We start from the raw sequence: 25796 nt of genomic DNA, 5'->3' as shown, positions 1-25796 counted from the left end.
AACCAATTATCAAAAAAAAAAAAAAAGAAGAAGAAGAAGATAAGGAAGGACACTTCATACTGGTCAAAGGAAAAATCTACTAAGATGAACTCTCAATTCTGATCATCTATACTCCAAATGCAACAGCACCCATATTTATAAAAGAAACTTTATTAAAGCTCAAAGCACACATTGCACCCCACACAATAATAGTGGGAGACTTCAACACCCTACTCTCATCAATGGACAGATCATGGAAACACAAACTAAACAGCGACACAGTGAAACTAACAGAAGTTATAAGCCAAATGGATCTAACAGATATTTATAGAACATTTCAGTCTAAAGCAAAAGAATATGCCTTTTTCTCAGCACCTTATGGTACCTTCTCGAAAACTGACCATATAACTGGTCACAAAACAGGTCTCAACAGATACAAGAAGATAGAAATAATCCCATTCATCCTATCAGATCACTACTGATTAAGGCTGGTCTTAAATACCAACAAAAACAACGGAAAGCACACATATACATGAAAGCTGAACAACATTCTACTCAATGATAACTTGGTCAATGAAGAAATAAAGAAAAAAATTAAAGGCTTTTTAGAATTTAATGAAAATGAAGACACATCATACCAAAACTTATGGGACACAAGGAAAGCAGTGCTAAGAGGAAAAACTCATAGCTCTGAGTGCCTCCAAAAAGAAACTAGAGTAAGTTTACACAAGGAGCTTGACAGCCCACCTGAAAGCTCTAGAACAAAAGGAAGTAAATACACCCTAGAGGAGAAGAAGGCAGGAAATAATCAAATTCGGGTCTGAAATCAACCAAATGCAAACAAGAAGAACTATACAAAGAATCAACAAAACCAGGAGCTGGTTCTTTGAGAAAATCAACAAGATAGATAAACACTTAGCCAGACTAACCAGAGGGCATAGAGACAGTATCCAAATTAATAAAATCAGAAATGAAAAGGGAGACATAACAATGAGATATATCTCACAATAATTATTCTGTTTGTTGAATATTAACAGTTGAAAATATTAAAATCATGTTCTTCTGTGGGGCATTGGGCTGTACACGAACAGTTTGGTCTCCAGTAGAGTCAGGCTCAGATGCCTTGAGCAGGGAAACCAGCCACACCATGCAGATTTCTGCCCTATAGAATTGTGAGCTAATAAACAAATTCTGTGTAATGTCGCTATTGCACAGAAACAGAAACGTAATAGTTTTCTGTAATATTTGTATTTAGGAAAATCAACACAGTAAGGCTTATCAGAAAAATGAAATTATATTTTTCTAGCTATTTAATATCATTTAATTGAATTAAAAAACAATAAATATAAAATTTTAAAACTAACAAGGATAACAGTGTACAGAGGACTCAAACCCCATCAAAATTAGATCTAAATGAACTCTATCTAAATCTAAAGAGATACTATTTTCTCATTAATTTCCATTTAATAGTTTCATTTACCCATTGCTGTCATCCTAGCAATAATATTTATACACCACTATGAAATATCAGTGCATTTTCATGAGGGAAAATTCCAAAAGTTAAATATGCACGCACACACACACTTCAATACATTTGGAGCAAATGAGCCAGTAGTTTATTTTAGGCATTCTATGACCCAGGGCTAGGAAGGTCATACCTGTTTGCTTCTCTACCATCTACCCTGTGAACTCAGCACCTCCCCTGGGTCTTAGCATATAGTCTATGCTCAATACTGACCTGTCAGCTGAGACAAATGAATGCACTTGCTGTCAGTGTTGTCTTTTAAAGGCTTTACAGGTTCTTTCACTCAGTCTCTCCTATCATTTGGTTTCACTACTTTAGAGCAGTGAAACTTCCCATTCATAAAGTTTTACTTTGAAAGTCCAATCATCTCCACCCATCACTGTTTAGCTTCCATCCCACTCTATCCTCGATATTTACAGAATCTATTTTGGTGTCAATGGTTATGACCCTGGACTACACACGTGGAAGCTTATGAACTAACTGCATTAGGAGGTGGCACTTTTAAGGGGTGATTAGACCAGGTGGCTCCAGCCACCTGGGTGGAAATAATGTCTTAGGTCTTCCATCATAAGCCAGGAAGTGAGGTCCTTAAAGATTCTCAATCTTCTGCTACCCCATCCTTAGGTTTCTTTGCCTTTAGAACTGTGAGAAATACATTTCTGTTGTGTATGAGCCACCTAGTTTCTGGAAGGTCTGAGACAGTGCCTTTCAGAGCTAAGCTCCAGATCTACGGCTCAGTGCTCTTGACTGACTACATGCACATTGGTTCTGTGAGAACAAGCAGCACTTCTCTCCTGAGTTGCTGGTTCCCCTGTTCATTGCTACAGCAAATTCACATTTCCTTTAGAGGGAATTCTTGACTTCATCACAGTCCATAGACAGAGAGTCTCTAGGTGGCACAAACAACACAGGGCTTAATGCAAATGCCTGACAAATAGAATTAATGTTAAATGAAATAAAATATGTATTGAAAAATGCTTTTAGCAGATAAATATTCTTTATGGTTATTGGATATTCATGCTTAACTAATTTCATTTAACCTTTGTAAGGTCTAGCTAGCTACAAGGAAGTTGGGAAGACAACCCCAGTGTCTGAGAACAAAGAGTAATGACAAATATCGCCATGAATAGTTTAGTGTTGATTGCTGAAATGATGTAAGCAAGTGAAGAGTTATTTACTTAGGTTCAAGGTCTCAGAGGTTCACTGCCCTTGGCTTTATTAATTCAAGACCCCTGGTGAAACAGAACCTAAACGCAACAGGAGATACCCACTTTACAATGAGAAAAACCTGGATAACCTCTACAGCACTGGTTCTCAACCTTCCTAAGGCTGGGACCCTTTAATACAGTTCTTTATGTTGTGATGAGACCCAACCCCAAAATTATTTTTGTTGCTAATTCGTAACTGTAACTTTGCTACTGTTATGAATCATGATGTAAACATCTTAACCTCTGTAAAAGGGTCATTCTACATCCCCTAAAGGGGCTCTCAACCCCCTGGGTGAGAACCACTGCTCTGAGCCATGTGTCAAGTGCCTCATTTCCTCCAGCAAGGGCGCCACTTCCCAAGGTTTACACCACTTCCCCCAAAAGTGCTATGATTTGGGATTCAGTCCTTCAACACATGAGGCTTTGTTTTGGGGCACATTTCATATTCAACCCACAGCAGTGAACTAAATCATAATCAATACACTTCATGGGCTGTCTGTGCTTGATTTCAGGGTCAGTCAGTCCCCTAAGCTGTGACACTGCATGTCTACACACATCCTAGGGTGGGTGTTTCTTTTTTTCTTTTTTCTTTTTTTTTTTTGTCTATTTAGAAACTTGGAATTATTGATTTAAAGGCCCTAGGAAATTTAATTTACCAAGTAGGGCTTATTCACTAGACTATTTCCTCTATGTCCTTAGGGTTATGAAGATAATTGCCATGCAAATAGCCCTCAGAGACCCAGCTAATCCTTGCCCTTCCTCAGAACTACAAGTGGTTGCAAGCATGAAAGGTTTCTTTTTAACAAAGGACATCATGACCCTGTGCTAAATCTGTATCAGTTTCTTTCTCCAACTCTGCCGTTTTGAAGGCTCAGTTTAGCATCCAAAAAAATCGAGGCATGTTCTTTCCCTTCTGCACCTCATTATCAACAACGAAGAGTCGAAGAACAAACGTTGGCTGGCAATTTCACCATGATGCGTGACAGAGCACAATGCAGACTTGCCTTTTGTCATCTATAGGTTCTCCAAGTTATTGACAAAAGCAGATATTTTTTCAAGTGAAATACAAACAGGAAAGAGTCCTCCTTTGTTTAGTGAACCAAGTCTATTCATCCCTGACATCCGGGGGTGCTGCAGGTAACTCACACACGTCCAGCAATGCTGATGACAAAGGACGATGTCTTCTCACTAATGAACATGTAATCACTCCAGTGTAATTGGTTTCTGCTCCCTTATCACATCAGATATACATCAAGAAGAGCAATCTTTTAAGGCATCCAGAAAGCAACAAGAGGGAATGATCTTAAAAGATCCAGCAGGAACAGTTTTGTGCTTTATGTTCCTTAGGAAGGACTTTTTTTTTTTTTTTTTTTTTTTTTTTTTGTGCTCTTAAGGAAAATCTGATCCTATTGCTAGCTTTCTATTCTGGTGTTTATAGCCTTCAGGAAAGCACAAAGAACCCCAGAGCCTTCCTCTCTAGAGATCAAGAGTCAGAAACTGATGGTTTGTGTCTGGATCACATCCAGGCAACAAGTATTGATATTTGATGTGTACAGTGAGCAACTGTTTAAAATCATTTGAACTACTTGCCAAAAATTAACAGCCAGGAGATTTTCACATTATACAGAAATCCAAATTTTGGCTCTTTCAGTGAGAAGTCATTCGTAGCCCAGCCCAGTTTTCCACATGGCAACTGGAGTTGGTTAGCCTTTGTGGCTTGTAGAACTCCTTTGTAGGAGTTACGGAAAGGCATGCCTCCAAGCATACAAGTTGTAAGCTTGCCTCAAAGGGAAGCCCACACGTAATGGCTTTGCCACAACTGGCACTACCTGCTTAAGCTGTTTCACTTCTGTCTGAGCCCTTTAGATATTTAAGTTTGCGACCACTGACAAAGTCTTTGGAGGGAGATGCTGCCTGCAGCACACTCCTTGATGAATGAGTGGTGGCCTAGAGGCGTTTCTTTGATTTTTTTTTTTTTCCCATAGAGAAGGAGGTTCAAGCATTTGTCTGACCTAGCCCTGTTTTTTTTTTTGTTTTTTTTGTTTTTTTGTTTTTTTTTTTTTTGAGAAGAAAGCTTCATAGTAATATCCAGTTACCAGAAGGGTTGCATACCATCATAGCTCACCTACCTTCCAAACTCTTCTTTCCTATCCTGTGCTAATTTTGCTCTTTTTGTCAACCCATGGGAGGAGGTATCTGAGAAGATCATAAAAATGTCTCAGGAAGGACAGAGGAATGTGATTCCCACCACGTGAGTGTGAGGTGGACCTCATGAGCCATCTTTGAATGAGCAACTTGCAGGATCTATATGTCGACAGTTCACTTTTATTAAACCCGGTCCCAAAGTGAGCCCTGTATTCTCTGATAATGGATGACACCAAGGACCTAAAGAGCTCCTCTGTGACCTTCACAGATCTGAGAATAGTTCCCTCTATAGTTTTCAAGACTCTGCTGTGTCTGCATGATTTTAAAGCCCTGGGATGACAGTCATGAGGATAATTCATGGAGTGTAGCTGTCTTTGACATTGTAGGAGTGATACAGTGAAGTGAATGGCAGACCATCTGAGAACTTACAAAGCATGTCATTGTTGAGGTCTGGTCTGTTGCTATATATTGTAATGCTCCATTCTGGTTGCCCCTGGGGACAAGGGGATCCTCACATATACCAAGGAACCTTGCTCCTTAATTTGAAACTTTGTTGAATAAAGATGCCTATAACCTGTAGCTGAGCAGGAGAGAGGTGGGCAGGGCTTTGGTTTCCAGGATTAGAGTCTGAGGCAGGGACCACAAGGACACAAAAGACAGTGAAGAGAGGAAAAGATGGCATGGGGTAGATGAATCCTGAGAACATGGCTAAGAGGGCATGTCCCAGGTGGAACATGGCAAGTCATGTCTCAGAGTTATTGGCAGGGAAGTAAGAAAATAGCTTAGGGTTGATATCTGTCAAGCTCTAGTGCTATCTAAGGCTTATTATAAATATAAAAGTCTTGTATCTTTTATCTAGGAACTACATGATATAAGGCAGGATAGAAACCTCTAATTAATATTAAATATTTACCACAACAATTCATAGCAAGCACAATCATGTCATAGCCAGGATTTCAGATTGTGATTGAATACAGGCACTATTTAGTAGTTAGTGGTTATTTTAACTTGGACAAGTCACATGACTGTAGTCCTCAAATTAAAAACAGTTAGTCCCTATATCCATGCTTCTACACCAATGGGCACAGCCATGGGTCAAAAATAACCAGAAAGAGAAAACAAGTAATAAAATGTAAAGATTTTTTTTTTGTTTCTACATCCTAAAGAATTTGGTATAACAGTTCTTGTGTGAAATGTGTGTATTGTTAGGGCTTGAGAGATGGCTCAGCAAATAAGAGTGCTTACTGCTCTTACAAGAAGGCCCAGGTTCAGTTGCAAGCACCCACAATAGGCTGCTTACAAGCACCCATAACTTCAATTCCAGGGAATCCACTGCCCTCTGCTTCCCCAGTCACCTGCACATGTGTGGTACCATAAACCCACACAGGCACGCATACACACAAATAAAAATAAATAAATATTTTAAAAATGTGTGTTGTATTAGAGAATAGTGATCTAGAGGGAATTTAAAGTATCTAGGAGGATGTGCACAGGTTATATGCAGATAGTATACCACTTTATGACATTCTTGGATTTTGGTACCCACAAGATTGAAAGGCTAGGAGTGTCCTTCACACATCTGAGAGACACGGTATCTATGTATTTAAATGAAAACATAATGAATGTTTAAAAATCTATGGAGTCCCTCCTTTCTAACTTACCAGGTGGAGTAAATTTATCCCAAACATCTCAAGTTCTTCCTCCATTAAAATGGAAAAAAAAAAAAAACCCAGAGCTTTCCCAGTAGGATTCTGAATAAGTGAGATCATGCATGTTCTAGTTACACAGAATTGCTAGACACTGGGGTGCTCTACCTGAAGTCAATGAAAAAAGTCAATAAAAAAAGGATTGATTCTTTCCTTTCATTCTTGGGTACTGCATAAAGAACTTGAGAATGTCAGCAAATGAAAGATAGTAAAGGTTGCGTTGCTGAATAAGTATTTAACAGATTGATTTTTACAGTGGAAAATACATAAATATATGAACATCAAGCCATTTGCTGAAGGTGTGACTTCTTAATTGGGGCAGTTTGTGCTCAGAGTTAAAAAATAATTTGAGAGGTTTCAAATACCTCAAGATAATGCAATGGTTAAAATAAAGACTAAAGTGTCTGTAATAGTGTGAGTTTTCTGCCTGTTCCTTTTAGGAAAGAGTTGCTGGCTGTAGAATTTTTTATCTGGACACCCAGATCAAGCAGCACACAAAGGTCGCAATGCCAATTTCATCGACAGTGTGTTTTGCAGTGCTGGAGTCTTGGGTTTTAGGAAAGGACTTGTGGTTGCTATGGAACTGTTAATAATGATTGCTGCCTGCACCTCCATTCTTCATACTCCCAATCTCCAATATAAAATCACTTAGACTTGGGCTGTAGGGCAGTAAACAAACTTTCGAGCAGGAATTAACTGGGCTCAGGCATTAGTGTCTTAATGTAGGAAATGACTTTCATTATAACCTTTGCTTAACACTGGGGGTTTAGCTATGAAGGAGCCTCTATTTTGTTATAGTAGATGGAATCCTATAAAGCCCAAACTTCACAGGGATGGGCACTGCTAGAGGCTTTCAACAGAAAGTGAGTCCTGAAGAAGTATGGGTTTATGCAGAGTTAATTTTTATCAACAATCTATTTTTATCTTCATGTGTAAAAGGAACTGGATTAATTAATCAAAAAACTGGGTTCTTAAGAAGACATTCCTGTTGAACTATCTTTAAATTTAAAGGAAATAAATCTTGTAGAAAAATAACATTTTTGCTAGTGTGTGTGTGTGTGTGTGTGTGTGTGTGTAAGAGAGAGAGAGGGAGAGAGGGAGAGAGTGAGATTTGTGACCCATGTAATAGATGCTTCTAACTACTGAATCATGTTTCTCAGATACAGATCTCAGTCCTTATTAATGTGTAACTGATATTTGGGAAACAGTAATCGAGTTCTTTGGCTCCAGGCACATAAGGTTCGGGATTCTTTATTGGATGGGTGGGAAGAGGACATATCTAATTTGGGGCTTCACAGCCTCACCAGTATGCAAATAATTCAACAACAATATAGAATAAATAGGTTCTATCTCAACAACTGCTACTTGCTCGAATCCCTATGGTATGTGTTTCCTATCAATTATCTGGTCTACTTCTGTTTTATTGCTTCGGATTTTAAAGCTTCAATTGTGGGACATAGAATAAATGTGATTGTTCAGTAAAACTTAAGACGTCTGCATGCAGTTTCCACTGACAAGTATCTAGTGTATAGGAATAAATGACAACACATCTTTTTGCAATCAGAAGTAGAAATGTTTCATGGGCCAGTGAATCCCCACCTCTTCAGGTTCAGTGACAGTCTCTCTATAGGAGGTGCAGCATGCCTGCTTCAGGAGCTATGTGATGGCATCCATGCAGTCTATGGCACTGTACAGGACAAGAGTGTATCTGGGGGATTGAACTGAGTATAATAAAATCTCAATAGATGGAGGCTTGCAGGACCATTGAAAGTATTATAAGGCCTGCATAATAATATTAAATGCAGATGGAACTGTCAAATTAATCAAGCTGCTGCAATAAATTCAGATGCTGTAGAGGTGGTGAGGCAGTGTCAAGAAAGTTAAGCTTAAAGAATGAGTGTTGGTTTTCTCAATGAGAACAAGGGGAAAAGGAAAATGACTTTAATAGGGGAAATCAAGACTGACCCAGTCAGCACGACTGATAAACTCAGAGGACCATCTTAAAATCAATTTCCTCTGCCTGTAAGAGTGTTTTGCTAAACAAACTGACATTGTTATATACTTTTTATTTTTGGTTTATTTAATCTTCTTTCACACAGGCATGGTTAGTTCAGCAATTCAGTATTTGGGGTTACATTAATTGCAGTACAGGAACACAGCTGAAGAGGTTACACCATCAACACCCATTATTCACCTCACTCCTTCTCTGAAAGTCAGAGTGCAGCCCAGGACTGCTGCCTAGTCACCACTGTGTGTAGGATCACTTGTGCTACTGCGCAGTAAGAGTAGAGAGTTCGAGCCCTGGGTCTCTCATCTTCAGACTACAATATAACAAAGCATTGGCATTTTGTAATGAAAAATAGATAAAGCAACTTTTAAGTAGTATGTTAGAGCAAATGTACACATGAAATAAAATACTAGCATGCTTTTATAATCTAAACCATTAATATCCTGTGAAATTAATGTATAAATAAAACATTACCTGGATTGAAATTACCATTATGTGTTTAAAGAAAACCCAGGCTTTTACTGTTCTTAAACATGCAAGTTTGAATACCTCCTAAACCTATATCATATTTGGAATGGAAAGGTCACTTCAAAGTGAAAAATATTGAATAATCATTTGATTGACATCCCCATAAAACAGTACATACTACTTATTTGAGACTTACACTTGTTCCAATGTTAAAGAGACAATATTATTTTGAGCTTCTTCACAAAAAGATGTGTACTGCCATTTATTTAGTGAAAAGAACCATAGTTTTTACATCAGAACATCTGGTTAGGTTATAATACTAGACTATAAAAATATTGGGAAGATAAGATATATTTTTGCAAGACATATGAACTTCTTTAGTATTGTTAAAGAGCAAAATAAGTTTTAAAATGTTAGTAGTTCACTTTTTAAGCACATCTTTTTTTTTTCTCTTTGTCATCATTATTTTTGGCATTCTTTGTTCTCCATTTCTCCCACTTTCCAACCTTTTCATCTTAATTTTCTATCTCAGCAGTCCTGGTGCTATTAGCTTACCATCAGCACCGTCTTTCAGCCCCCTTACAACAAACAATGGTTTCTATAAGAGAATAACCAGCTGGTCCTTCAGCTTTATCTTTTGTAAATGTTTTCTTCTTAAAATAAAGAGTTATATTCTCAGCTTACAGACTTATGTATATTCCATATCACATACTTGAAGAATAATCATTCACAGAATACAGTAAGAATTCACTACATTACTGCTACACTATTCAGCAAGCTGATAGAATGACCAAAAAAAAAATCACTTTTTATAACTACTAACTTAAATATCCTCCAGTTTTTCTGACTAAGCCAAAGAGATAGTTGATTTTTTTTTTAACTGCTCCATTTCTTTCTTTTTGCAATCTTGGAGAAACTCTACAGAAATAGAACCTATGAGCAAATTAGAAATGGGATTCCTGGCAGTTTGTTTCTGTGATCCCATTGAGGCTACTGTACGGTCAGTGATTAAGGCCTGGACAGTCACAGTAGGGAGCAGGTAGAGATGAAGAGGTGCGGGGTGGCTTCCACGAGGTGGATGCACTGGCCCAGTGTTCTGGCTGTGCACTCAGGCAGTCTGATCCACATGCAGCACAGCTGGCTGGACCTGTTTCTCACTGGGTTCCTCCATCTCCTCGGAGTTGAGCATGTAGCCACTCTCATAGCGCACCTGCTGGGCCTGCTGCAGGGCTACCGGCTCCTCTTCTTCATCTTCCTCAATGGTCAGATCCGCATTACTGCCCACGGCTGAGTTGTTCCCTCTCCTTGCTGATTTCTCAGCATCTTCTGCGCTGCCCTCCATCAGGCCACTGGGGAGGGATGCTTCAGAAAGACCCTCTGTGAACGAACCCTCCTCGCGGTCCTCCTGCATCTGGTCTTCCAACTTGGTCTCATTTTCTACAGAGCTTTCTCCCTCTCGGACTTTCTTACGACCAAAGGAGAGGGGAGAAACCTTGAAGGGGGAGCTTTTCCCAGAAGATGCTTTCTGGTGGTTGGGTGTGAGCGATTTCTTAATCTTTTCTCTCCTCTCAACAGATACGATCTTGGTTCCCAGCTTGTTCATCTTTTTCTCGATGTTCTGACGAGAAAACGCTTTCTTGAGGCTATCGACTTTCTTGAGGCTGGATCTTTTTATTTTTTCTGCCCTGCTTTCTTCCATCTTCTCTTCTGCACTATCTTCCAGGGCTTCCTCATCACGGGGCAATTCGTCATCAGAGGAGAGGTCCACGTTGTGCAGAGTTTCCTCCAGGGACTTGTTCTCATCAGCAAGCTCCTCCTTGCCTTCTGCAGCGCTGGGAACTGGCTCCTTCACAAACACACTGGCAGGGATCTCACTTTCTTCCTGCAAAGAAGGGCAGCGTGAGTTTTATGATAATAACATAGTGAACAAATAGCCCTGAACTGCTGTAACTTGGGTTTGTGTTCTAGGCAATGCACATGACAGAAGCAAAGTGTGGCTTTTCAGAAGAGGAAGCAGCCATTCTAATTTGGGTCCCGTCATTCACCTTGGGCTGGATAAGGCCAAGGCCTGCCAGTGGGAATACCATGAAGCTTAACTGGCAAGGGACTATCAGTGACAGGCAGAGGGAAGTGGCCCAACTCATTCATGTAGGCCAGGAAGCTGCCCAGATAAAAGAAATAAAGTAAGTTATAATGCTGTGAACGCAGAGGCCTCTCTTGCCTTCCCTCAAATCAAGGGAGGGAGAGAGGGCAGGGAGGGATGTGGGCACAGCTTCTGTCAAAAATCCCATTACAAAGGAACTCTAAAGTCTAGCTGGAAAATATCTAAGGAGGCAAAGGGGAGCGCGGGAGAGTCCTTAACTTCAGAACCTTAGTTAGGTCCCCCCACTTCCACTCATGCACCACATACCCCAACACACACACACACACACACACACACACACACACAGAGAGAGAGAGAGAGAGAGAGAGAGAGAGAGAGAGAGAGAGAGAGAGAGAGAGAAATAGCCTTCTCTAGGTCGGTTCATGAAACCTTGTGTTTCAGAATGTGCTCTGTGGTAAGGGATGGCCAGGTATAGCATCAAGCCCATACTATAAAGTATCTTCTTTGGACAATAAAGCTTTGGCCTCACACCCAGCTAAGGGTAGAAGAAAAGCCATTCTCTTCAGGCTCCCCAGCTTCTCACGTAGGCAAATGCAGCCTTCTATAGAGTTTTGGGCAATGGGAGAGCCAGAAAATTTGTCTCTAAAGCATAAAGCTGCTTGCTGAGAGATTTGAATACAGACAGATTTTGGCCACATTGTGTAAGAGTACCTTTGAGTTTTAAGTGTTTTCTTTTTCTCACTGTTACATGGGAACCCATTATCATGGTACTTACACGTTTTCATCAAAAATAATAGCACATGATGGAGAATTGTGGCAGGAAGCCTGGAGTCTTTGCTGTGCTGCTAAATGGCTGTGTGTCTTCAACAAATAGCTTAATCTCTTTGGGTTCCTATTCCTTCCAAATATGAACCAGAGGATTTGACCTAGATTAGCAGCTTTCAAAATGTACTTTCAGGGCCATCAGGGGTTCAGCAAGAATCTAAGCAGGGCATAGATCCAGACTCCTTCCCACCTATGCTGCACCCAGAGCCTCCAGACGACCCGATTGCATCTCAGCCAGCCCAGCACACTTGCAGGTTGGAAGAAGCAACTGCAGTCTGTGGATTTAAAAGTCCGTCTGTCCTTCCTGATTGCTATCTTTCACAGTGCTAGAAGATGCTACACAGGCTACTACTGTAAGAGAGAAAACATATCAGTGGTCTTACATAGTATTAAAGTATGCATCCTCTAATACCAACCTGCGAGATGAGGAATGAATGGCCACTGACACATTAGTGGTGTGGTTGTTATGTGAGTAGCTAACTGCGTTCTGATTGGATTTCAGGCCTGCTTCACCGGGAGGAATTGTGTTCCTGGTACTGTAACTCATGGTCAAAGCCAGAGTTTGGCTTGGGGAGATCATAGCTCCTAGTATTCTGCTATTGTTATTTTGCTAAATGGTCATGATGTCAAAGTAGCTTTTAAATATTGATGTTTGTAATCATAGACTAGGCCCATTCTGATTCTTGGTCACAGAAACTTCTCTTTGCCGTGGGCAGCAGTGAATAGAAAGATACATAACTGTTCACAGCACTGAGAAGAGACTAAGTGCTTGGTTAGATCTAAATGGGAGTCTTTATAAATCTTCCTCACCTCTCCAAGGCTCAGATAACACAGAGGAAGAGAGGAGGAAAAAATGTATGTGCTAGAGGATAGGAAGAAGTGCTGTGACATTCTGTCTTCTGTACATGTCATAGCTATGACACTCATGAACTCAGAGCAAGTGGTGTTACCTGCACAAGACCTGCAAAAGATTGGCTTACCCCAAATTTCAGCATAGTGTAGCTGATCTCCCAGACCCTTATCCTATTGGCAGTAGATAATCCCCAGGATCTTTTTGATGTGGACTTTTGAGGAGAATAGTTTGTCATGCTTCCAGCTGAAGTTGATTCTGCTCCATGGGCATATACTCCCAAGAATGATTTTCATCTTTTCTTCACCACTGTGTCTCAACAGGTCGAGCTTAATAACCACTCACTAAGTGAGCAGCTTTGGTAAGATGGCTTTTTAAGAAGGTCATGAAGGTACCTGGAGTGTAGACTACTCTATATGGGGCATACTGGAGGCAAGTAGGAGAATGGGCCTATTTAGTTCTGTGTCTAGAAGGAAGTTTGCTGAATGCTGGTGACACTGGAGAAACCAGAGAAGCCAAGGCCTGAGGGGACACTTTCTCCCTCTGAAAGAAGGATTTTCTTTCCAGTGGATGGATGAATATTACAGAAAGAGGTAGACTTACAGAAGTAGTTAGGGCTCTGATGGCTAGTCCTGAAGCAGAATTTCTCCTGGGGTTTGATTAAGAGCATTGAGGAGATTTGGCTGTTGTTTGCTCTTAGGGAAGGATAAAACCTCAGTGAAATGTTATTAAAAGTCCTCAGTGAGGGAAGAAGGGATTCCAGCAGAAAGCTGTAAAGACTAAGCCTCGAGGTACATTGTCTAAACCACAAGCTCCCGAGGCAATCAAATGCTGTAGATCAGCTAACTTTCCATTCTTCAATTTTAACAAAAGGGAGAATTAAAATAAATTCTGCTTTTTCTTAAATGTGAATTTTATTACCAACACGGAGCTCCTACTGAGTCTTATGGCTCTGTTGTTCCTCTTCTCAGGCATTCTTCAAGGATAGCTTTAAGGAGAGCACATTAGAAAATGAATTGGAATATCAGTGGTAGATGCAGGCTGCATGTGGGGGTGGAGATGGGGGTGGAGTGTGAGGGAGGGAAAGAGGAAACCCAGTAAAATTCTTCTGTGAAATGTGAAAATGTATAGGAACATATACATGAGAGTTCTTTGATGCCAGTATGGAATTAACCCAGCAAGATCAGAGATAATCCAGAATGAGTTGGCTGTGTCTTTAAGCAACTGGAAACTCCTGAGCAATGACTCCTCAACTAGCTGTTGGGCCTCAGCTGTCACTTTAATTACCTGGGAAGTATTTTATTGGCAAATATTTTATGTTCTGTCTACTGGTCAGTGCATATCTTGTGGCTTCCATCTTCTTTGAAGGCAACCCTTTTCCTTTCACGGAGGGACTTGTAAATCTCCAAGCACACAGATCTCTTTCTTTTTCCAAAACATTTGTTTAGAATCAGAAAAATACCAATTCCCTTCCTTCCAAGTCACTCCCTTATATAAACCTTACAGAGCGTGGTGTTTGGTTATTCGAGTAGTGTTCGATGCACATAGGATCAGCTACAGCTGCTCTCTTACCAGTGCACACCATCTACTATGTAGTCCTCTCATACACCTCATCAAAACACCTTATACCTCACGCGTCTACAAGAGAGGGGGCACCTTTGCGTCCACCCCCAGCTGTAATGTTTGTGACCTGGTTCCTTTTACAGATTCCAAGACTGGCAGCTCCTTTAAGGGTGACCCTAAGCACACATCCATGATCCCCGCTGCTGCTCACCGATGTTAGCTACTCATTTGTCTACATGGGATATGTAACTCCCTGAAATGGCACAGAGAATCCCTGTGGTTTACTTCTTTGGACATCTCTATTGAGGACAAGCCTCTAGGAGCAGCTGGTTATTTGTCCTTTGTTTTCAAAAAAGGTCCTCACCTACCACTGATGTAGGTGTTTCTGGTTCTGACCTTTCACAAGGACCCTTAGGAGGTTTTCTAAGAAAGGGAATATTAAATAGTAAGAGTCTAACATATAATGGATATGTTTGTAGCATACAGGGGAAAAGACTGGAACAAACTCTTGAGAAGTAGCATTTTCCTTGCACTTCAGCTTGTTTGCTATTTATATCGATCCTTGTAAACTAATAGTCCCAGTCGTGCATGTAAATATCAACGCAGAGAAACCTGCCAGCTTCCTGGGTACTTTTTGGTTTTAAGGTGACAATCCAAATCTCTGCTCATATACAGATGTGCAAACTTAAAAACAAAAGGCTCTATGACCAGCATTAGGAAAGAAAACCAACTTTAAGTCATTTTAAAAGCCCCAGTAAGAAGAGAGAAGCTGGGTGTTTGCTCTCCTGCCACTCACAAAAATAACAGGGACACAGTGGCTTCCTGTTGGGAGCACATGGTGGCTTCCTGCCGGGGTGTGAAGAGCACACATTTGTGTCCATGGAATATTTTCTTTAATAATCTCTAAATACTAGTTATTAAAATGAAACTATGCTACCTGACATTCTGATTTATAGGTCTCCTTTACACATTGATGGTTTTCTCCAATTTGTGTTTCTGAGGTATAGATTGCCAAGTGGATAAAGCCATTGATTAGAACTGAACCCGCAGGGCGGCTGTCAGTGGAATCAGCAAGTCATAAGAATAAAATGCATTAGTTATAATCCCTGGGCAGTCTTTCACATTCTGGAGGATTTAAAAGTCTCATTATTTTCAGTGTTATCAAGGGTTCATTTTTTTTTAAAGATCACATTAGTTAGGAGTTCTTTGTTACACACACACACACACACACACACACACACACAAACATAAATATAAAACAAAAAATAAACCACTTTGAATTATTTAAAAGCTGATCTAGTAAAACTCATAAACATTAACTTTATCACAGTGACATTATAGTTTTTACTTGTTTCACAATTCTATCCTACAATTTCTCTTATCAATGAAATGAGACGTAGACAGTTATTTTGTTTCTCAGAACCTCTGTTTCCTTCCTATAAAATAAGGTTAAACTAAATGATTATATTATTATTTTTTTGTGGAGTACAGTTTTTTAAAAAAAATTTAATAGGTATTTTCTTCATTTACATTTCCAATGCTATCCCAAAAGTCCCCCATACCCTCCCCCCAATTTCCCTACCCACCCACTCCCACTTCTTGGCCCTGGCGTTCCCCTGTACTGGGGCATATAAAGTTTGCAAGACCAATGGGCCTCTCTTTCCAATGATGGCCGATTAGACCATCTTCTGATACATATGCAGCTAGAGACACGAGCTCTGGGGGGTACTGGTTAGTTCATATTGTTGTTCCACCTATAAGGTTGCAGATTCCTTTAGCTCCTTGGGTACTTTCTCTAGCTCGTCCATTAGGGGCCCTATGATCCATCCAATAGCTGACTGTGAGCATCCACTTCTGTGTTTGCTAGGCCCCGGCATAGTCTCACAAGAGACAGCTACATCTGGGTCCTTTCGATAAAATCTTGCTAGTGTATGCAATGGTGTCAGCGTTTGGAGGCTGATTATGGGATGGATCCCCAGGTCTGGCAGTCTCTAGATGATTATATTATTAAGAGGTCTTCCAGATAAAAAAATATTTGATTATGTGATTAATCTACATCCCACAAAAAGAAATAACCATTCACAGGAACAATACCATGGTACACCCATTCACACCAAATGTATTTAATTCCATACAGGAATAAAAACCAAAGGAGCCAAGTTGCATTGAAGAGCATTTAAAAAGTGGGAAACCTAAAGAGAGTGTAACTGACATAGAGTCTAGCCTGCATATGTATATAGGCTTTACCAAAAATAAATGTCAGCTACAATCACTTATTCACTTCTAGCAGCTATAATCAGTTAGTCACTTCTAGTGCCAGGGACAATGCTGACATTTACTAAGTGTAAATAATAACAATAAGAAGTAGTATTTTTGAAAATCATAATCTAAAAGGGCACTGGATAAGCAACATGACAAAACCAATATTCTGTTAGGGAAACATTGATCTGTGATACAAACATGGAGACTTCACTTACGAAGGTATCTTTGATAACTCATATTCCCATTTCTCTCCAGTCCATACCAATTGAACAGCTTTTAGAGCAGCAAGTTTAGATAAAATACTGTCTTTAAACTAATCTATTTAAAAATCATCAGGAGATTAAACTTTTAGCATACTTCTAAACCTCTGGCATCACTAAGGAACGCAAGTGATGAATGTTCAAGCGCATTTACAGCCTCACATTTTCAGAAATAGATCTGCAGCAAGGACATAACCTCGCTTTCCTTTTCTCATCCAGGTTCTCGGCTCCATGTGGATAGCAGTGCAAGCTATTAGCGCACACTCTCATTTTGTCTCCTGGTTTTGAAGTCATTTTCAAGCTGTGTTTTCAAATAATCATTCCTAGAAGGGTCCGAGGACATAAGTGGCACCTCACCCCCACGGCCAGTTACTGTGACGTTCATGCAGCTCCTTCAACCAGCAGCGAGAATTTTCTCTTAAATCTACTTTATAGCTTCTGTTTTTAATAAAAGATAAACATGATTCCAAGAAAAATGTTCAATGTGGTATTCCTTTGGCATTAGTATTTTTCCTTTGTGTGTGTGTGTGTGTGTGTGTGTGTGTGTGTGTGTTTGTTTTGGGGACAGAGTTTTTGTGTGTAGCCTTGGCTGTCCCAGAACTTACTCTATAGACCAGACTGACCTCAAACTCAAAGATTTGCCTGTCTATACCTCCCAAATGCTAGGATTAAAGATGTGCACAACCACTGCCAGGCTTACCATGAATATTTTGATCATCAATACCCATAAGTCTTATGTTATTTATTCTGGTTTATGTCTCATTATATTGAACTCCAATATTGCATTAAACTATTGCCAAAAACGTTTTTAAAAATTGCTGAATTTCACTGGGACTTTCAAATATACCTCTGTGTTCAAAGAGGGAGAGTTTCTCCAGTTCTTAGATACTGATGGTTATAATTTAAAGTCATCACTAAGGAATCAGATGCTTAATAGCTACAATAGCGTTGTGGAACTCAGTTATTGAAACTCAGATTTCAATAAATACATGACATTATTTAAGTAGAATAGATTTAAAACAATGTTAGGAATTAAAAGTCTAATTGTATAAGAGTCTTATAAATCATCTTACACACACACAGAGTCAGATTCATACATATTCATGCTCTCTCAAACACATATTACTCATGTATACTCACACACATAAATACAGATACATACTCACACATATTTGCACACACAGAATCGTGTATGTACAAGCAGACACACACACTCAGGCAGATTTGGGATGCTGTAACAGGATTCCACAAACAGTAAACATAGCTCCTCTTCTCAACATTACAATACCAAATATGCCCAAGTCAAGGGACAGATTATCTTTTTGAACATTGCTCTTATTTTTAAATACTTATTACCCTAAGCCAGAAGCCAGAAAGTACTGAAAAATGACAATTTTTTAAGACACAAAGCACTATCAGTACAGTATATGACATCTACATTCTCTGTGGGTATGAGACAGTCCCCTTCTGCCATACTGTGACATATGTGCTGCTACTAGAAGGATCTATTTAGAGTAGGTATTTTGGAAGAGTCCTTTGCTTTCATAGAGTTATGATACAATGCTCATTCTGACATGATGGTAGTCATATAATGTGTGTGTGGATGTGTGTGCACTAGCAAGTCTCAACCAAAAAGAGACAAAGCTATTTCAAGATCCACAGAAGGGTGGGGTCAGTTTTGGCCTAAGAACATTATTTCTAACCCAGTAGAAGTAGAGCTGCCTGTCTCAGCCCTGCATTTCAGAGCCATGGAGTAATAGAGTCCACTCAATGAGCACTTCCACCATGCCAGTCTGTAAGAATCATTTTAAACATGTCATTTCCTTTATTCCTCACTTGTGGGAGAGATATGAGCCAGGAAGCACTAGTGTTTTAAAGCATATATTCTGGGACCCGTTAAATGTGGCTTTGAAAGCCAACTTTGTCACTTATGTCCAACTTCAGACAAACTACAAGCACATGGAAGGAGTCTCAGCATCCTCAGCGGTAAATTGGGCATAGGCAAGGAAGCAGAGAACGAACGGGGCCTTACAGTGGATGCTGTATTTATCAAGACTGCAGCTATTTCACTCTACTAGTATCTTCTGTGTACAAGGGGAAACAGGGACTTCCAATATCAAATGTGTCAATGATTAACATGGTTGGCAAGTGACCAAGTAGGATGTGAGCCAGTGTCTGTGTGAAAATTTGTCTTCCCACTCACTATCCTGGACTCCACTGTAATAAGAATTATTGTTTCAGCCATTAGCATAATTGGTACCCTATGAAAACCCCTACTTTAAGAAAGAAATGAGACAAAACATTGAAGACGACTGCAGCTACATTTTGTTTTTCAAATGACCATCTTGTGTCTTCAGAGTTGGAATTCTAATTCCCTTTAGCTAGCAGAGGACCTCCTCTGGGTAGGGAAAGGTCTAGCCATGTGCTTGAAGTTCTCTGCTTTCCAAACTGCCCTTTGCACCTGTCGGAGGTGCTTTTGAACGGGCCTAGAACAGCTTGAACTCTCTGCTTGGGCTTCCCATAGTTCCCCTTTTGGGGTTGAGCACCCCTGTTTCATCACTATGGGGGAAATTCTTACCATCTCTGGTGGGATGTCACACCTGTCAATTCAATTCAACAAAACAGATGACTTCGTCAGGCCCCCATCAACAACACATGCCTTTAAGTTTCCCAATAGTCAGATTCACAATTCTCTTGAATATATAGTCGTTTATCTCCCCATTCCCTCTTCTCGCACCTGTAGAACATTCGTATCAAAACAGAAACTAAACCTTAAAATCCTTATTTTCCTTTACTAGGCAAACATTTTCCTTTTCTCCTTAATGAATAAGATGAGATATAGTTCCCCTGATTCATACTGAAGGGAGGGAAGTTTCCTTTGACAGGCCTGTAAATGTTCTGTTTTGTTTTGAAATCACTATTTAATTTGGAAATGTCTCCAGAGCTAAGGCTTGTAGGATCTCTTAGTCTAATAAAGGCAGGATCTCAGATCCTGATGTGGCTGACCACAGCTTTTTCCAGTTCAGCTGCTTCCTGAAAAGCGATTGCATCTGCATTAAAAGCCTAAAAGTTGGTCAAGTAACATATAAAGGCAGGACTATTAGAATTACACCAGACTTCTCATGTATAAAAGCCAGAAGATCCTGGACAGATGTTATGCAAACCCCAAGAGAACACAAATGCCAGCCCAGGCTACTATACCCAACCAAACTCAATTAACATAGATGGAGAAACCAAAGTATTCCATGATAATACCAAATTCAGTTTCCACATGAATGTTGGCTTTCTATTGTTTATGTTGTTATTGAAGATCAGCCTTAGTCTGTGGTGGTCAGATAGGATGCATGGGATAATTTCATTATTTTTGTATCTGTGGAGGCCTGTTTTGTGACCAATTATATGGTCAATTTTGGAGGAGGTACCATGTGGGGCTGAGAAGAAGGTATATCCTTTTGTTTTAGGATAAAATGTTCTGTAGATATCAATTAAGTCCATTTGTTTCATAACTTCAAAAAAAAAAAAAAAAGCCTAAAAGTTTCCCAACTGCAGAAAGCCTGTGAGATACAGGAGCATCACTTGTTTGGACCTCCTAGCTCTCAAGTACAATTTGGGGAGGACACAAAGGCAGCAAGATTAATCTTTCCTTTTATGGCGATAGGCAGGCCAGAGCCCTAACTTGGCAGAGTAGATTCATTAGGAAAAAGAAGGCTCCTACGGTTTAAATTCCAGTTTCTAAATGTCTCTTGGGAGATGAAGGCTCTCCCTGTATGCTTTCACAATCTGTTGGTTATAACCTCTTCCCTCCATGGCTTTGAAAGTCTCTCCTATTCACAGGATCATAAGGAGACAGCCCTGAGGCAGAATGGCAGGGCTTCCTGGGGCCTGGGTTGGCTCAATGCCATCTACGGAAGGGCTTCCAGCATTAGGCAGGGCAGCCCTTAGATTTACAGATGCCCACCACTTGGCTGAATAACAGTTCCACGCAATCTTCCTGTCCCCAGATAGCCTTTGCTACATAAATTGCATCATTGATGCATTAAAAAAAATTAAGTGTCCTTTTCACGGTAAGGCAACTATTTGAAGGGGAAGATATTCAAAGTTGGTCTTTGTGGCAGCCACTGATAACGTTTCTTTTATTTCACTTTGTAGTTGCAGCTTGAGCAATGAGGGGACATAATTAACATGTCTGTAAGGAGCTATACTTTGCTTCCCACATTTATTGGCATCATTTTCTAGAGACAAACTAGAGATTGCTTTGACAAAAGATGACTTCAAGAACAAGACTAGTTCAACTTTCCATTCTGGTAATTTCCCAAACACCAGGGGCCCTTGGAAAAAGGATGGTTTAAAGGTTGTGTGTGTCTTGGTCAGAGCAAAAGAAAACAAATCCTTCACACAGTTACCTCACTTCCACTAAGAGTTAATAAACAGCCACTGGATTAATTTGCCCTGTCCAGCTAACAGCTGCAATCGCAGCCGCAAGTTCCTAATGAAAAGAGACAAATGAATTTGACTAGAGTGGGTGCCCGCACCTGCTCAGTTTCTCACCCTTAACCAAGTGCATCTAGGTGTTCACTGACAAATGTCCCCAGCTTGCCAGGCACACAGGCATTGCCTGAAGGATGGGGGAGATTCCAATCCTTATGGCCACATTTCACAGTTGCCTGCAGCAGGCAGCTAGAAGACAAAGCTTTGTGTGTGAGAGAGAAGCTTGACTGGCAGGGCAGATGGGAAGATGGCCTTGAAAGCTCGGAGGACTGAGCTCAAGTAGGTGGAGGGGTATGCTGGGGACACTGACCTGGAAGATGAGCACTTTGAAGTGGTTGCGTCGGAGGAGTTGGGCGTGGTTGTTCTCCAGTCTCTTCACCTGGACACACTGCCTCTCGAGGCGCTCCCGGACAGCCCGCGTGTGAGCGCTGACCTTGCGAGACTTCTCTAGCAGCTTGCTCACTGTGTTGCTGGTGGAGGCCTGGTACTTGGAGAGCTTGGTGAGGTCGTTCTGGATGCCCTTCACCGAGCCCTCCAGGTTGATCTGACGCTGTTCCATGTTGTGCTGGTTCTCCCTCACGGCGTCCAGCATGTTGACCAATTTATCCAGGAGTGTGTGCACGGTGACAGCATTCACCTGCGAGTTGTCTCGGATGGCCTCCTCTGTGGACCCCAGGTTCAGGCTGGGGCTCGGTGTGGAGGAAGGCATTGGGCTGGGGCTGGATGGCTTCTCCTGGAGCATGTCTGTGTTTGGATGCTGGAACTTTTCTGCCTGTGCAGCGTCCTCTCCCATGGCTGGGCAGCTAGAAACTTACTTCCCCGCTGGAAACTTCTTGCTCAAGCTAGAAGCACAGGAGGCTGGTTGGTCTGAAGTGAGCACTGCTCTCTAGGGCTAGCAGAGGTTTTGAATAACTGGCTAAGCTGATCAGGGGAACTGCATTCCAGTTGCTCTTAAAGGACCTGCTCCACCCAGTGGAAGGCAAAGGTTACAGGACCCACTCAGGGTTCAGTGACAAGCACACACTTCCTAGCCACACTCCGCACAAGCCCGAGTTCTTTTCTGCAGTGGCTTTTCTTTCCTACACCCCTTCCCTTAAAAAAAAAAAAAGTTCAATGCCATATTTCAATCATGAGTTCATTTAGAGGCGGAGAGAAACATGTTAACTTGGCAGAGCTCCCCAGCCTCTGATTGGCTAAATCTAGTAAACTTTTCTCTGGCTGCTATGTTACAGAGCGCCTGTTTTTTTTCCTGGATACAAGTTATTGTAACAGAAAGGAATTGTTTGCTCTTGCCCCAGAGCTGACTGATAGGTTGCAGAACACCGAGTGCCCTTTAGGGGAGGCGCCGAGTTGAAAGGGTCTGTGACGCCAGGGCCAGGTTCGTGCTATTAGTTTCTCATTTGCAAAGCACAGGAGATTATTCTGAAACTGACAAGGAACTCAGCTTGGTGTCCTGTCCTCTTGCAAGATGGCATGCAATCCAACTTGAAAGAGCTTAGACTCAGGGATGTCAAAGCAAGTGGTGTTGCATACTGTGAACTGTTCTGTAAGAGATGGAAATCTCTTAAATGAATGCTTTCTTAGAAGATGGAAGGCAGAGACCCTCTCCTCAAGTAGTCCCTTTGGAGAAAAAAAAGTGCTGGTTTGTTTCCAGTAATTCTGAATTCATGCAGAGCATTTCTCAGTCCCCATCTTTGCGAGGCATTTATTGACACAGGTCCAGAAGTGTGACTGCAAGCCAGGTTGAGTTGGAGTGGTTCTAACGCTTGACATTTCCAGGTTCTTGCTCAGTGAAGTGGCACACCTGTTCTCACATGTGGCCCTCCTTAGCCGGGCCCTTGGGATGTGGGACTCACTTCCTAAAATGACTTTACATGCTTGAATTGGTCTTAAATGTATCCAGATTGTGAAAGTGCTTTTGGCTGAAGGTTTGTGACAGGCATGCCATGAAGGATTTCAAGAACAAATGTCAGCTAGTACTGGGTCAGGAACTGATCGTGGGACATTGCCTTAACGGCAATACCTCTGTGTATGCCGAAGAAACAGTAGATCTTATGGTGGTATATTCATTGGTTGCCTTACACTTAGTCATATGTAACATTCACAGAGCATGTGCCAGGTCCCTCACTGAGTACCTGCTCATTAGGAAGATGCATTAAAGACATTATAGAGGCTCCCAGTTTCCTCAGATAATTGGTAGATAACACTTAAAGTGAGACCTTTAGGAACCAAGATTACAAAATGCCAAAAGAAGATTTGATTGCTTGTACCTTTTAAGAATTTTTTTAAAAAGTTTCTCAAACAAACAACTTATATTTTGTGTATTTTAGTTGGACACTGATGTGTTAAATATTAAAAGCAAAAACCATGAATCTGGTGTTGATTTTCAGAAGCTTAATTTTCTAACAAAATTATACGATATAATGATAGCACATCTTTTTTACATTTGACGTTTGTGGGCAAATCAGAGAGTGTCATTATTTCAAAAATATCGGAGGACTTTATCAGCTTTTCAAGGGCCTCTCCTCCATGGCGACATCCCAGTCATTGCCGATGAAGCTCTTATCCTGCTGTCACTCACAGAGATTTCTCCTCCCAAATGTTAACTATTACAGCTGCAGATTCTCATCTGTTATAGGAGCTGCCCATGGCTCAAGGGCTCCTCTGACATTACCTTCATCAATTTTTATGATTCCACATTGGAAAATTTGCAATTTCATATCATAATCACTTGACTCTGATTTTGTATTGATTCACATGAATCTTGCATTGCTTTGTTGGATACTGTACAATCAGATAGATCAGTTAGAAGGATGGTGGTGAGATACCAAAGCACAGAGGTTCCTTCTTAAATAAGAAGGTTCTTATGTGAATTATTTGTTTGGTTGAGTCTGGTTTCTCTCTGTAGCCCAGGTTGCTGTAAAACTCAAAGCAGTGCTCTTGACTTAGGCTTCTTAGACAGCATTATAGGTGTGAGCCATCATGCCTGTCTCTGAACTTATTTGTGTTTTAAGTTAATCTTGAGTAACACAAATGGTATTTCAACCAATGGTCTATGGGTTTGTAACAAGTCAGCCTAAGACTCAGTGGTTTATAGTAACAACCACATCACTCACTCATGATTCTTTGGTTGTCTTGGCAACACTCAACTGGAATAGTCATCTTTGCCCTGCCTGCTCTTTCAGCTACAGTTCAAGGTGAGGAATCCAAGATGACATGGCCTTATTTGTACCTGGTGCAACAGCTGAGCAGACCAGAACTCTCTTTTCAGCTATTTAGCGTCTAGAAACTGTCTGATGTCTCCAGTAGGGAAACTAGATTTCTTTATGTGGTGCTTTAAAGTGAGGGATTAAAAGTGAAAGCTATGGACAGTTTTAAGGGCAGGATCTGAAACTCCCAACTTGGCATATCCACAGTGTTCTGTGGCTATAAACCCAGCTCAGATTCAGAGATGAGAAACCGACTCTACCACTTTCCCATCCTCTGGCAAGTATGAGTGTCACAGGAGAGATTATTGTCACCATCTTTGGACAAGATCTACCATGGTGTAAATGCACTCTCCAAAAGGGCTGTTGCACATAAAACTGAAGACTGTGGTCATTGTGGGGATTATGAGAAGCTAACTAAAAGAAACTCTTTTTGTCCTAAAAAATTAATTACAGAATATAGTACCAACCATAAGGTAGAATTTGAGGTAACTCAGAGCATCCAAACTTTTCTTTTGTGTTGCCCCAAACCGAGTCCCATGTCTGTCTGAGAGAAATTGGTGTAGAGCAATCAGTTTTAGAAGAATTTAAACAACTTAAACCTTACATTTTGTGCAATTCATTACAAATTAGGGAGTGTATAGACTTACAATGCAATGAGAAATGAAGGGAGATCTTGAATGTTTCTGAACATGTGAGTGACATGATTAATAACAATTATTGCAGCCGGTAAATGTAGGATGGGGAGTTTATGGTTGACAACACGCATTGAATGTGAAATAAATGCTAAGCCCTGGACTGCACAAAGATGAGCGATCGGCACCTATTTTCTACTCTTAAGCACTTCCTTAGTGGGAAAACTAGGCAGCTAGAGAAATACAATGTCGACATACTGCATAACTTAAGGAAAAGAAAGGTCTATCTGACCTCACAGTCCATCCTGGAGAAGAAGCCATGGGGTATGTACGACTCTAGCCGTGGGAGTTAGAGTAGGAACTAGCTAGTCACATTGCAACCGGAGTGAGGGATCCATGAGAGAGGAAGAGGGGGTGACCTTTGTTTTCTCCTTTTTATTGAGACCAGGACCTGAGGTAGGAAAGGTAACTACCACATTCATGGTATATCTTTCCTCCTCAGCAAACCTCCTGTATCCCTCTCCCTGTACTCCTGAGATGTATCTCCCAGGCGATTCTAAATTC

General features: G+C 40.8%; 1 protein-coding gene and 1 long non-coding RNA gene across 2 annotated transcripts in view; one reads left to right on the top strand and one right to left on the bottom strand.

Annotated features, from left to right (window-relative positions):
• Window positions 1–25796, top strand: part of 9330175M20Rik (RIKEN cDNA 9330175M20 gene) — a 115394-nt gene that overhangs the window by 22210 nt on the left and 67388 nt on the right. The window lies entirely within an intron of this gene.
• On the bottom strand, window positions 8610–22444 carry Cavin2 (caveolae associated 2). Its single transcript, NM_138741.1, has 2 exons — window positions 21702–22444; window positions 8610–10921 (listed from the first exon to the last, which is right to left on the bottom strand). The coding sequence occupies exons 1-2, from the start codon at window positions 22182–22184 to the stop codon at window positions 10148–10150; spliced, it is 1257 nt and encodes a 418-aa protein (NP_620080.1). The 5' UTR covers window positions 22185–22444; the 3' UTR covers window positions 8610–10147.

The sequence above is a fragment of the Mus musculus genome, chromosome 1, assembly GCF_000001635.26.
Source record: "Mus musculus strain C57BL/6J chromosome 1, GRCm38.p6 C57BL/6J".
NCBI classification, from domain to species: Eukaryota; Metazoa; Chordata; class Mammalia; order Rodentia; family Muridae; genus Mus; species Mus musculus.
This window is presented reverse-complemented; position numbering and strand designations above follow the sequence as displayed.